General features: G+C 40.1%; 1 protein-coding gene across 3 annotated transcripts in view; it reads left to right on the top strand.

Moving 5' to 3' along the window:
* LOC135117040 (intermembrane lipid transfer protein VPS13A-like) overlaps positions 1-12,574 on the top strand; it is a 35,344-nt gene that overhangs the window by 13,202 nt on the left and 9,568 nt on the right. For all 3 annotated transcript variants that reach the window (XM_064035383.1, XM_064035384.1, XM_064035382.1), the window contains exons 9-43: positions 162-362; positions 504-712; positions 907-1,051; positions 1,140-1,276; positions 1,448-1,717; positions 1,983-2,170; positions 2,410-2,639; positions 2,856-2,998; positions 3,082-3,216; positions 3,453-3,624; positions 3,913-4,086; positions 4,473-4,598; positions 4,818-4,884; positions 4,972-5,129; positions 5,482-5,689; positions 5,965-6,076; positions 6,171-6,389; positions 6,610-6,812; positions 6,920-7,054; positions 7,191-7,553; positions 7,631-7,905; positions 7,993-8,169; positions 8,293-8,618; positions 8,709-8,874; positions 9,017-9,245; positions 9,327-9,440; positions 9,531-9,618; positions 9,868-10,015; positions 10,200-10,334; positions 10,521-10,723; positions 10,843-10,979; positions 11,050-11,298; positions 11,377-11,540; positions 11,804-12,010; positions 12,163-12,435. In XM_064035383.1, coding sequence (XP_063891453.1) covers positions 162-362; positions 504-712; positions 907-1,051; positions 1,140-1,276; positions 1,448-1,717; positions 1,983-2,170; positions 2,410-2,639; positions 2,856-2,998; positions 3,082-3,216; positions 3,453-3,624; positions 3,913-4,086; positions 4,473-4,598; positions 4,818-4,884; positions 4,972-5,129; positions 5,482-5,689; positions 5,965-6,076; positions 6,171-6,389; positions 6,610-6,812; positions 6,920-7,054; positions 7,191-7,553; positions 7,631-7,905; positions 7,993-8,169; positions 8,293-8,618; positions 8,709-8,874; positions 9,017-9,245; positions 9,327-9,440; positions 9,531-9,618; positions 9,868-10,015; positions 10,200-10,334; positions 10,521-10,723; positions 10,843-10,979; positions 11,050-11,298; positions 11,377-11,540; positions 11,804-12,010; positions 12,163-12,435 — 6,486 coding nt within the window. The remainder of the gene's footprint in view (positions 1-161; positions 363-503; positions 713-906; positions 1,052-1,139; positions 1,277-1,447; positions 1,718-1,982; positions 2,171-2,409; positions 2,640-2,855; positions 2,999-3,081; positions 3,217-3,452; positions 3,625-3,912; positions 4,087-4,472; positions 4,599-4,817; positions 4,885-4,971; positions 5,130-5,481; positions 5,690-5,964; positions 6,077-6,170; positions 6,390-6,609; positions 6,813-6,919; positions 7,055-7,190; positions 7,554-7,630; positions 7,906-7,992; positions 8,170-8,292; positions 8,619-8,708; positions 8,875-9,016; positions 9,246-9,326; positions 9,441-9,530; positions 9,619-9,867; positions 10,016-10,199; positions 10,335-10,520; positions 10,724-10,842; positions 10,980-11,049; positions 11,299-11,376; positions 11,541-11,803; positions 12,011-12,162; positions 12,436-12,574) is intronic.

Genomic DNA, 12,574 nt, shown 5'->3' with positions numbered 1-12,574 from the left:
TGTATATTAGGTGCTGTGTGAAATATTAAGTGTTGCCTGTTTATTATTAATGATTTATAAGTAGGTATCTATATAAATATTTTATGAGCTTGCTAAAGCGATCATGACACAATACTGGATTCGTATTAGCTGAAAGTCTTATCTACATGATTGTTTAACAGCTATCAGCTCGAGCAGAAAGCATAGTGGTGGAAGGAGTAACCTCGGATGGAGACCTGGTACCGCTCCTGACTCCTGAGAGAGGCACAGGAGTCACCAGCTCCAACTTGTTGGCGGTTGACTTGGAGAAGAACCCTTGCAGCAACGAAGCTGACTATGGACTTTGCTGTCTCATGGAACCTGTGGAATTGGTTTATGTTGAGGTATTCGAAACCAATCATAAAATCGGTAAACTTTATATAACACACACGCTAAGGCTAACCTCTGGTGGTTTCTTTTATCCAAAAACTTCTGTAATTATTTTCCATGATACCTACTCATAACATTCTCTCCAATTTCATCAGCATTCATTCACGGAGCTGATAAACTTCTTCCAAACCCACTCGATGACTGCCGAAGAGTTGTCGGTAGAAGTGTCAGACGCGGTGCTGAGGGCTGGTGCTGTCAGCAAGTCTGTGCTGGCGTATGCTGTCAGCAGGAGGAAGGTGTTCCATCTGAATGTGGATGTTAAGGGACCTTGTGTTGTTGTGCCGGAGCATGGATGTGTGCATAAGTAAGTAGCGTATAAAACAAGTAGTTGATTAACGTCTTTAGACTTTAGACATTGTGTTAAGTTAGTTAAGTTAAGTGGACGTGAATCTAAGGATATCGTAATGCAAATAGTAAACCTGACAAAGTCATGGTAAAAGTTATTGTTCAAATTAAAATGCAAGTAGCTGAATTTCAAGAATGTTTGTTTAATACCAGGTCCGGGCGAGTGATGATCTTCGATATAAGCCGTATCATAGTGAAGTCAGATCTACAGCCGTCTAACCTGACGCTTGAAGACGCCACATGCATGGAGTTAGAGGAACGATTGTATGATAGACTTCATGCTGAATGTTCTTGTCAGGTAACCACGCTATTATTGAACTACTACCAAACTTCATGTCCATGAATATAATGAAGCAGCTATTTATAACTTGTTGTGTTCTTGTCAGATCTTGTTCAGCGAGTGGACAGACTCGTGGCGAGAGAGCCGTCGTCATGCGGACTCAGAGCTGCACCTAGTGCCCAAGATCAAGATGCAAGTGGTGTTTTCCAACAGCATCAAGAAAGACTACAAACTGCTACCCAAGTAAGATCTCTCTCCTGCGATGATTAATGTCCTTAATTTTGTTTTAGGCATCAATGTCTCCAATAGCTTGATATATCACTAGGCAACTTGTACTTCCAACTTCTTCATCACCTTTGATCATGGATTGACCAATGTAACAATTGCCTCTTTATTCAATATTTCTATCTCCAGGTACAAACTCAACATCTCACTCTCGAGCATCAAGCTGAACCTATCAGATCGCATCATCGGCCTTCTCCTGGACTTCTGCGACAACCTGCCAATACCAGTACCCAACACGGTCCCAGTATCCTTCATGGACTCTGGAGATTACAGTGAAGAAGTAGAGGAACCTGAACTGGCAGAGATGTTGAGTGCAGACAGGGTTACTGCTGATCCAGAGTATAAGGATCTCATGAATCTCAGGCAGAAGATTGTGGCAGCTTATTTGAGTAGGAACAAGTGAGTAAGATTTTCGTCAAACTTTATCAGGAAACTACCTGTTTAGTATCAGCAAACATGATTTTGTGTGTGGATCCTCTGATCGAACGTAGCCCATGGTATTGTCGTGATCATAGATCTTCGTGCTGTAAGTAGATTGAAAATCAGAATGCTAAATAGCAGTTAAACATGTATTGGACATATGGATGCGTAGGGTCAGAGCATGTCACACTAAACTAATTCAAACTACATTTTCTGGTGCTGATGAGTGTAATTTTGTGTTCAGGGCAGCAGAAACAACCTGTGACGTATCTATTGCTCGCCTGGGCCTGCAAGCAGCACAGCAAGCTTCTGCCACATCGGAGCAAAGTGATGAAGACGCTGAGGTGTTCGCTCGTACCGTTGATCTGCCTGGTTTCGATGACAACGTGTCACCCAGCAATAATATTAATACCCTGCTGAGGTTTATTGTCGGTAAGTAAAGCAGTAATGGTACAATGCTAAAATTTGTGTTTCAATAATCATTTGTAGAGAAGTACACTGATAAATCTGTTCTCTTTATAACATTATCTGCCTGATGATAATAATGATATTTTTAGTAATTTAATGTATTCATATGGATGATCTTGAATAGGATGGGAGGCACAGTTATTAACATCACTTCGTTTCACTTATTTCTTTCACCATCTAATTTATAAGCTGTTTTCTCGTAGGTGAAATCGTAATAAACCTATCCCGCTCCTCCGACCAAACGGAGAAGCCTTACGTGATGCTCAGCGTCACGAAGGTATGTCTGGACGTGGCCCTCATGGAGTACGGTCCTGCCGTCCAGCTATCCGTCAGTCAAGTGCTGCTGACGGACAAACAGCATCACAGCAGCACTGGACAGTACTTGGAGCTGATCACCAGTTCTGGGGAGCTGTTTAATCTGTTGTATCGAAAGGTATGGTCAATTCTTAAATTTACTTAGAATTTTAAACAAGATGTATTTACAAATATTTCTTATTCTCTGATGATGTTATAAGTATGCAACCTTATGGAGTCGTTTGGTATCATTCTGGAGTCACTTGTGTGAATAGTCAGATAACTATGGTAGTTATTATACCTACGTTATTATGTCTGATATATTTCCACTTGTTTAATGTCCTTTTTTCCGTAGGTTCGAGCAGATTGCCCAGAATTCCGGTCACACTTCCACAGTGTAGAACAGGCATTAGTAGCAGATGTGGGTCACCTAGCGTTGTTGCTTCATGCAGATGCATTGCCGACGCTGCTCAAGTATCTACAGTACATTTTAGAAAAGTGAGTTCATATACGTACCTTTCAATCCAAGACATCTTTTCCAACTTTGGATTGTTCATTCACAAGTTTTATTTTGTTTCTAGAATTCAAAACCGACATGCAATAAATCTAAAGACTGTGGTCTTACCAAAGTCCAAGTCTCTATGGGACTATCTGATGCAGCCCGAAGCCGACCCACCTGTGCCACCAGGGGCTACAAAATTCAGTTATTCTGTCAGGTAAGAATATTTTGCGTAATGGTTTTTGACTCAGATCACAAAATCAAGCCAGCTATGCATCAAGAAATGAATTGGAAAATAATAAATTCCTCCCTCTTGAGCCCAATATCTTATCGACTAAATTCTCTACTATGTTTGTACTCTCTATATCTTTTTCTACTTCTTCATGTTTTTTTCAATCTTTGTCTTTTCATCGCACATACCTGCATATTTAAATCTACTGTGCTGTTTTTCAGAGCGACGTCAGTATCAATGCGTCTCTGTCACTTGGAGAGCTCTGTGCTGGAGCTGCGGCTAGGCTCGCTGGAGAGTGACTGCGTGTTCAGAGCTAACGATCGCATGATCTTCAAGCTGTATCTCAGTTCTCTGCATGTTGATGATCTTGCTGAGGCTACTCTTTATCCTAAGGTCCGTGAAATATTACTATGCTGCTTATGATGGTTAGGGTCAAACACCTTATTTCGGACTTCTTTTCACTGTTATGTCAGTATCATGTATTGTACCTTCTGTGTTGCCCAATGTCTCTATCACAGATCTATATTCCACAACCGATGATGCCGTAATTATGGTGAGATCTCGGCTTCCATTATTTTAATTAGATTGCCATTGACTCCTTAAGATGAAAACTATCATCAATTTAATGGTTGCCTTCTCCCAATAGTTTCATATCACCCAATGAAAGTTGTATTTTTTCAGCTGGTATGGCCAGACGAAGACAAAGTCCTGGAAATAAAGTACGTCCGTGCAGCTGCGCGAGTATACGGCGCGGGCGCCGCACCAAGCTCCGGCGTCAAAGCGCATGGAGAGCTGCGCGTGTATGTGGGGAGGCTGCATGTCGTCATGTTCTGCTGCGTTATGCATCATTTGCAGGTCGGTATATTTATGTTTATTCATATTTTGGTATTTTATGACAGTAATAATTATGTACAGTGCTTAAATTGATTTGCATAGAATGTTATTTACTTATTGTCTTATATTTTCTTCCGTGTTGATAAATAAAATTACCTACCTACATGAAAAAAGTATGCGTCGCACTGTTCCATAAATTGTAATTGTCAGCTCTTGATAACAGTAGTAGACATCTACACTAGGTTGTTGGTCCAACAAGAATTTATAATCACTTTTACTGCAGTCTGAATGACAGTAATGTGCAACCTAATCTTGCTTTTTACAAAACTAGGCCTGGCATAAATAATAAATAATGTCGGGACACAGGTGGTTTAAGTCTTTGAAATATAATATGTTGTTTTGTGCAGCAACTGCTAGAGCCGCTGGTACCAACCGCGCTAGCAGCGGAAGCAGCGCAGGCGGCCGAGCGCGCCGCCGCACAGCGCGCGCACGCCGCACGCGCCGCCAGCACGCGGCTCAACCTGGCCATTGAGGTATTATACGTAACCCTTTATTTACATTTTATTATAAACCTAGTCTATATTTGCATCGAAAAAATACAACTACTTACCTAAATGTAATATGCGGGCTTTTGGTGCCTAATACAAATAATAATAAGTAACGATTTCTACGCTATTCCAATCACCTTTAGCTGCCGTAACTTAATTCCAAAACGTTTCTTTATAATTTCTTTATTATCATATGTTTTTCAGATACATGCTCCCGTATTGCTTCTGCCCCAAAAACCATCATCACCAAATCTTCTAGTGCTGAATATGGGTAATTATCTATTACATCATACAAAGTTCTTCAAGATCCACTGTATTAGTTTTATATTTCTGTTAATATCCTCCTCTTTTCTTTCAGGTGATCTTTTGATAGAGAATTTCTTCAAACAACTGAACACTGGTCAAGAATCTGCCAGTCCCGTGCAACAGGCGATCATAGATAACATACTGATCAAACTTGTTAATATCACATTCTCTAGAGCAGTCATGACGTTAGCTGGCACATTGGAAGTTCAGGTTTGTCATGCATGTATTTATATTCTACTACTTTCTACAACACTTTTTACTCATATTTGATTGTTAAAAAGATACATAAATACCTAGAATGTTACCCTGTGGCACACCTACTAGACACTTAAGTAACTTACTCTAACTTCTATTTTGACGATCCTAAAATAACTTGTATTGTCAATCCAAAAGTAAGTTTAAATAAAAAAACAAAAATCTGTATCAACCAACCAAATTCACCAACTAATCCTACAAAATTATAATTGTGAAAGCAATCAAACGCTTGACTATGATGATAAAGTGGTCAACATCACCAGCAAATCATAACCTACATAAACTTTACTTGACAATTTTTCCTCAGGAGCCAATCCTAGAACCAGTATCAGTCCGCTGCGACATGAAGCGAGCAGTCTCCTATCAGCAGCTGGTCAGCATCAACCTGTACCGTGAACTCCTCGCCTGCGAAGCTGATGTGGCGATAGACACTGTACTGCTCAACGTGGGACAGAAGGACCTGGCTACTATGCTCGCTGTCTGGACTGATAACTTGAGCGAGGGACATTATATAGGTAAGTTGAACTTATTTGCAGAGACACTTTAGCAGCCGAATAAGGAGTTATTCACCATAATTGCTATGCAATAAAACATAATGAACTTTTCTTCATGTATCGTAGTATGGTATCAAATATGGTAGGGTTATCTCAAATCCACCTGATTTCATCTGTCTTGGAATTTTACATAAATCTGTATAATCTGCTTCTTGTAGGTTTTAATAAATCTTAGGTTGTTAGGAATAAAAACTGATTTTCATATATATATACTGATGATATAATTTCTTTTGCAGGTAGCATAGTTCCTAGTTCTCCCGTAGACAGTGCGCCTTCAGACTCATCAGTGAAGAAGCTACAAGCTTTCTTTGCTCAAGGAGAACCAATAAGAAAAGAAGCAATTGTAAGGTATAAAACAATGTCTTCGTAATTTTATATCGCTTAATGCTTCTTAGTATTTAACAACTTCCAATTATGTATAAACTCATGTTATTACTTTCAGATTTATCTTAGAGGGAATAGAGCTAAAACTATTCTCAGACATGGATGAGGTACTAAGTTCTCCAGTAAGAGACTTAAATCATGGTCTAGCAAAATTGACCGCTGGTGAAGCGATGCTGCAAATGGAGTACAGCTCCGATAGCAGCATTGAAGTTAAGGCTAGTCTGCAGAGCTTGCTCGTTGAAGATATTAGACCAGATCCTGGTATTGTTATTAAGAGGTGAGTAATGGAATCTTATAATTGACATAAGTTGAAGGGGTTGTTTATACATTGGAATTAGACATTTTCAATAACCTACTTTCCATTACATTAAAATTTCACGAATTCCATTTAAAGAAGTTGACAATTTAGTTCGCTCCTTATTTCTGTGTCATTTTCCAATAGCAATATTTCTTCTGTTTTGCAACATAAACCATTCTCTTATTCTTTTTTTTCTTAGGATATTCCAATCTCAAGGTGGTACAAGTGCAGATGCAGAAGACGCGTGCATTCAGGTCCGTCGGCCTCCTCTCATCGACGCCAGCCTCAGGGTCACGGGGGCGAAGGCCAGACATGCTGATGTCAGAGTAGATAGGACTAGGTTCAACTTGGCCTTGCCATTCTTGCTGCAACTGGCTAGAACTTTATTGGATGCTATGCCTGGTAAGTTTAATTAAATTGAAAAACATTTTTGTTATCTAATTCCATTGTCATAAGATTTAGGCTCTCCGCAGTCCCTTTGCAATTCTGTTTATTTATACTTTCAACAGGTGAGAAAACTATGGAAGGTGGTGTTGTAAACCACGGATATGTTGGTGATATGCATCCATCAAAAACTGGGAACAATAACCGTGCTGCTAGGCTACCTAGCTCAAGTGATTCTACTAGCGGATATTATTCTACAGGTAAGAAAAATATAAGACATTGCAAAGAGAAATATATGTAAATATATAAAGAGACATTTCGTCTCTTTATATATCTCATAATGTTCTAATTTATTTTTTGATCTATCACTATAAACTTGAATGTCACTTCTTCCAGCTACATCAGTATCAGAAGACCAACCAGGCTTATCAATATCGATACAATTCAGACAACCAGAGATTATGTTCTTCACTGACCTCACAAAGACTGAAGGTCACGCTCTCTTGCTTCGCACAGAACTCCTCATTGATTACTCAAGTCACTCCAATAGCGAATCCTTCGTAGTATCCCTAGCTGGATTGCAAATAATGTCCAAATTACAGTCAAAGTTGAAAAATCTACCACCTCAGTTGGTTTTGAAGCCGTGTGATGTGGAATTTTCAAAGGCTTTTAAGAATTTAGAGGAAGGAATTAGAGTGAAAATGTCAGTTTCGGAAATTGAAGTGCATATTGCTGCGACTACAGTTCATACTGTAATGGGTGAGTTACTAAATTTACTAAACATTAGTTTTTTTCTGATCTTCGTAGAAGCGTTACTTATAAAATAACATTTTTAGATATTATCGAGGAAATAACATCAGAACTAACCATCCCTGAAGAAAAAGAACCATTTAACTTCGCCACATATAACCCTAAATCTGAGAAGCAAGATGAAGATCTCTGGTCTCCGAAGAAGCTGACTCCTTACGTAGTGTTAAACCCTGAGGATGTGTACTCGCAGCCAAAGTACCCCATTGTGAGGCCAACGGAGACGTTTATAATGACTGTACCATGTGTGAGGATCATGTTTGAGATGGAGCAGACAATCAGGGTACCGGTATTGATGATGAAGGTATTTTCACAATTAAATCTGGCCTTATTAATATTTAAAAAATAATGGTTTTGTATGATGATAATCTACCCCATTTTTATGTGCTAGATGAAAGCAGAAGTGTCCCTACACGATTGGTCGCAGCAACTACATGGCACTGCTTCTCTAAGCCTCATAGCGTCTTGTTACAATGAAAAGGTGGATGCTTGGGAGCCCCTCATAGAGCCAGTCGTTCAGAACGAAAATGTTTACCGACCCTGGGAGATTACTGCTACACTATTTCAGGTTAGTATTTTTATTTTGATGAATAGCCCTAAGCTTTGATTGATGCCTAATCATGACTACAAGTATTCTTTTAATAATAGTTAATATAATCACTCAAACTGTATACTTTACATATGTATACAGGCCAAAGCTTATCCAATGTCCTCCCGCCTGGACACTTCAAGTCAACAAGAAACAGAAGCCGACTCCTCAATCGCTTCAGACCAATCAAAACGACCAAAGAAAAGAAACGGCTTTGAATCTGAAACTTCAGCAGATGAATGTGATACTGACAACGAAATGACTTTCATAAGGAACCCCAATGGTAGAGAGAGTAAGCATTATAATGTGGACTTCAGTGCTGGACATATGTCCTTCTTAGGTTTGTTGGATGCTGATGAATCAGATTCGGAGAATGAAAATGGACTTATGGATAAACTGGCCACTGCTATTGGACATCTGTTTACCGAGTAAGTTTTATTGACACACGTCAATATGTATTTTAAAAAAGTCGGCCAACATCATGAGATATCAATTCATTTGAATATCTTATTATTCAGTGACTCAAGTGCCGAAGAGATGAGCAATGATGAAGATTCTTCAGCACCAGAACATAGCGAAGTTGAAGTGGGCAGCGACCACGAAGAGAATGAAAAAGCAGTCACATTCACAGACGGAGAAGCCAAGGGCAAGAAAGAAACGGAACATAAGACTGTGACTTTACAGGTAAGCAAATAAACATTTACAAAGTAGACCTAGGTTTGATGATGTATTGTAAAAACTTCTAATAGGTCCGTATGAAATAAATACTTTTGTATCCGAAAGTCAGAAAACAGGGTAATTAAATAACCAACTTCATTGTTTCAAGGATCCTGTAGTCCGTGAAGATAGCGTAGACTCAGGTCTTGAAACAGAGAGCTACATAGACAAATCCTGCACTTACATAGCAGTAGAAGCGAGAGATATGCTCAACATTACCGTGACTCCTGCTGGGGCGAGAGCATTACTCGATCTAGCTGCTGCTTGTACTGATAGAACTGCTGTCGTTACTGCTATTGTTACGGGAGAGAGTGGTCTGTTACTGGTAAATGATATTGGTAAGTTAATTTTAACAAAATTTTAAGTAACTGAGCATGTAACTGCTGATTTTATAATAAATGAATGTGCTGTTATTGCAGGCCCTGGATCTACGGTTCATTTAAAGACTAAGGCGGAAACAGATTTAGCAGGCAACGAAAGAATTATAGCAATAGCTGATTATGATGTGGATACTAGCAGGCCTAGTACACCAGGTAGGGTCCTCAAAATTCTGATCTTATCTGATCTTATACTTTCTGTTTGGTCTTTCCGTGTTGTTAATACTGTTTAAATCTTTTATGAAGGTTGCGATACATCGTCAGCTGAGCTTCTGGATGAACCAATAACGAAACCAAAACCATTGATGTCTGATGTCAGCGATGAGTGGGACTGGTAAGAATCATTCCTTAATCTTTAGTTATTATCTTGTATCATATAATTTGTATTTGAAGCAACAGTAGCATCATACTCGTTTCCAAATATGTTTAATTATCTAATAGCTTTTATTATATTCAAATGATTTCCTTGAAATTACATCTACACCAGAAATCAAACGCATTATTTAAATCTAACGGCAAAAGTTATGTGAATAAGAATGGGAAGATACCTTCTACACTTTATAAGTCCTTTGTTTTGTACTAGTTTCGAAGGCGGTTTCCCTGGTGGCGCAGTAACAGGGCCGGCCGCCTGTGCGTGGTCGCCGGCGCCGCCGCCGCCGCCCCCCGCGCTGCGCACGCGTCTCACTGACCTCACGCTCACCGTGCGGTTGCATGATCTCGACCATCTTACTGTGAGTCGTCAAAAACACAACAACAATAATCGTTTAGTATTGCCTTAAATGATACCACATTAATACCAAGCACACTGATTTACGGTCTTAATTAAGACTAAACACACCGTGGCGGTCAAGTAATTTATTTGATTATTAAAAATCACATAACTCTCACTACATAGCTATTCTCATTTCCCTTTAGATCCTGTGCCCTCAACGCAGTGTATCGAAGCTCCACGTGCTACACCCTAGTAAGAACGCAACGCGGTACTACATCGCAGTCGAGAGGACATCCAAATATAACAACAAGAAGATTATTGTTAGGTCACCACTACAGGTACAAAATAAATTTTCATCATAAGCATCATATAACTGCCGTCCACTACTGAACGTAAAAAACTTTGATAGATAGGAAAAAATATCCAGAATATGTAACAAAAAATGTATATAATCTGAAAACTTAATTTTAGACTGCAGAAGTATTTCAAGCAGAGAAAACAATTTTTTCATTTATTTTCTCCAGATTCGCAACGAAACATCCTACGCACTTGAGCTGTTCTACAAGAAGACAGACCTGCAAGCAATAGGAGCAGAACTAATCGGATCACTAACAAACCCCTTCGATGACAAGATGAGGCTTGCTGTCATTGCACCACAGGAGACTTACAACATACCACTGTATATTGCTTATCATTGCAAGTTGTTCTTGCTGCCTTCTAACTTCGAGTAAGTATATCAGATGATTTTAACCTATTTAAACTTAATCTAGAACTGTTGACGAGGACAAATGAAGACCCTAACGCAAACTACCAAAATTAACATAACTCAATATTGTCCTTTCATAGGAGTTACCAAACAGCAACGCAAGGCATTTGGTGGATGGAGTTAGCCAACGAAGTGGGGACACCAAGAGACATGATATGCCCCGCCAAAGATGGAGAAGACAAGAGGATATTCGCCATGAGAATATTACCTGTTGAAGGTTAGTACTTCATTTGAAATCGGAATGGAGCTATTTAAATAGGGACTTTATTTTTCTTTTGTTTTTTTAGGATGCCAATCGCATAAGGTGACACGGTCTATCCCCAACTACTTATTACGAGTAGTTCCTCCCCTCGCGATGTACAATCGTCTGCCATATGCCACGGAGGTATCATGTGCTGCCGCTGGTTGGCACATGCGCATTGAGGCCGGCGAGCGCGCACACACGTACACGCTCGCACTCACACAGCCACATAGGATCTCTATCAATATGCAATACATGGGTCTACCTTGGACTGGCAGTTTTACCTTGTCACCAGGTTAGTTGGGATCATTGCCTTTTTGCAACTCCAAGCAATTTTAGTGGTGCGTTTTTGTAATATTATCTTCTCTTATAGATGTAACGGAAAAGAGTGTGACTCTAAGCAGTGAATGTGAACTGGAAGGTGGCAATAAGCAGGTGCAGGTGTGCGTCACCGTAGAAAGGAACGACTGCTGGGAGGTATTCCTACATGCACAGCACTGGTTTATCAATAAGACGGGACTGCCGCTGCAGATGAAGGTAACATTTTTATTTTCAATAACACTACTATATACCTACACCCTTAAGTACGTCTCCTATGTACTTCCTTTTGTACTTCTACTGCCTAATCCTTTTTGTATTCCTTCTATGTATTTTCTTATCTGCTCCCCCTATATGGTCATATATTCCTCCTATGTAGGTACTCCCATATACATATGCATTAATGATAAATGTGGTCTCATTCGAAGGGATCAGAATGATTTCATGATGGGGAGATTTTATAAAGGTTTGACTGTTCTCAGGGCGGGCAGTCAGACACGTGGTACGAGGTGACAGAGGAGCCACTGCTATGGAGCCCGGCGGGGCGCGGACGACGACGCGGGGCGCGGGTACGACTGCGCGCGCACCACTCTGCCTGGTCACGAGCGGCTCGTCTGGCTGCGGCCGCACCTGGGCTTGTAGTGTGTCCCCATACTGAACGTCGCACCAACTATCGGCTACTTCTTAACGTAAGTACCTCTCATCAGATACCGTTACCACTAGTATAGAGTGCTTTTGATTTTGTTTCAATTTATATCACGTTTCGCCAGTCAATGTTTCTTTTTGCACAGCAATTTATGAAGGTAACGAAGGTAGTTTAACCTCATTTTCTTTTCAACAGGTAACCCTATCAGAGTTATGCCCACAGCTGACGAAAATTGTAACACTTCTCCCATACTTCTTAGTCTACAACGACACAAAGCGTCACCTTCGCTTCATGGAGGAGAATGAAGCAGCAGACCTGTGGAATGACTTAGCACCTCAGCAATGTACGCCGTTCTGGCCTCAGACTGACTCAATGTCGATGCATTGCAAGTACCGGGACTCCACGGTCGTGTCTCAACACTTCCCTATCACAAAGAATCATTTCACAGTGTTGAGGATGGATAAAGGGGTGAGTGGACTTTGTCTTTAACCTATTGAAGTTTAATACATCTCCAAAACACTAAAGTTCTTCTTTCTTCTAGTTAGCCCTAGTTTACATCAAGTAAAACTGGGTCAGGATAAAAATATGGGTTGTAATAAAAAATCAA

Source organism: Helicoverpa armigera, chromosome 7 (assembly GCF_030705265.1).
Source record: "Helicoverpa armigera isolate CAAS_96S chromosome 7, ASM3070526v1, whole genome shotgun sequence".
NCBI lineage: Eukaryota > Metazoa > Arthropoda > Insecta > Lepidoptera > Noctuidae > Helicoverpa > Helicoverpa armigera.
This window is presented reverse-complemented; position numbering and strand designations above follow the sequence as displayed.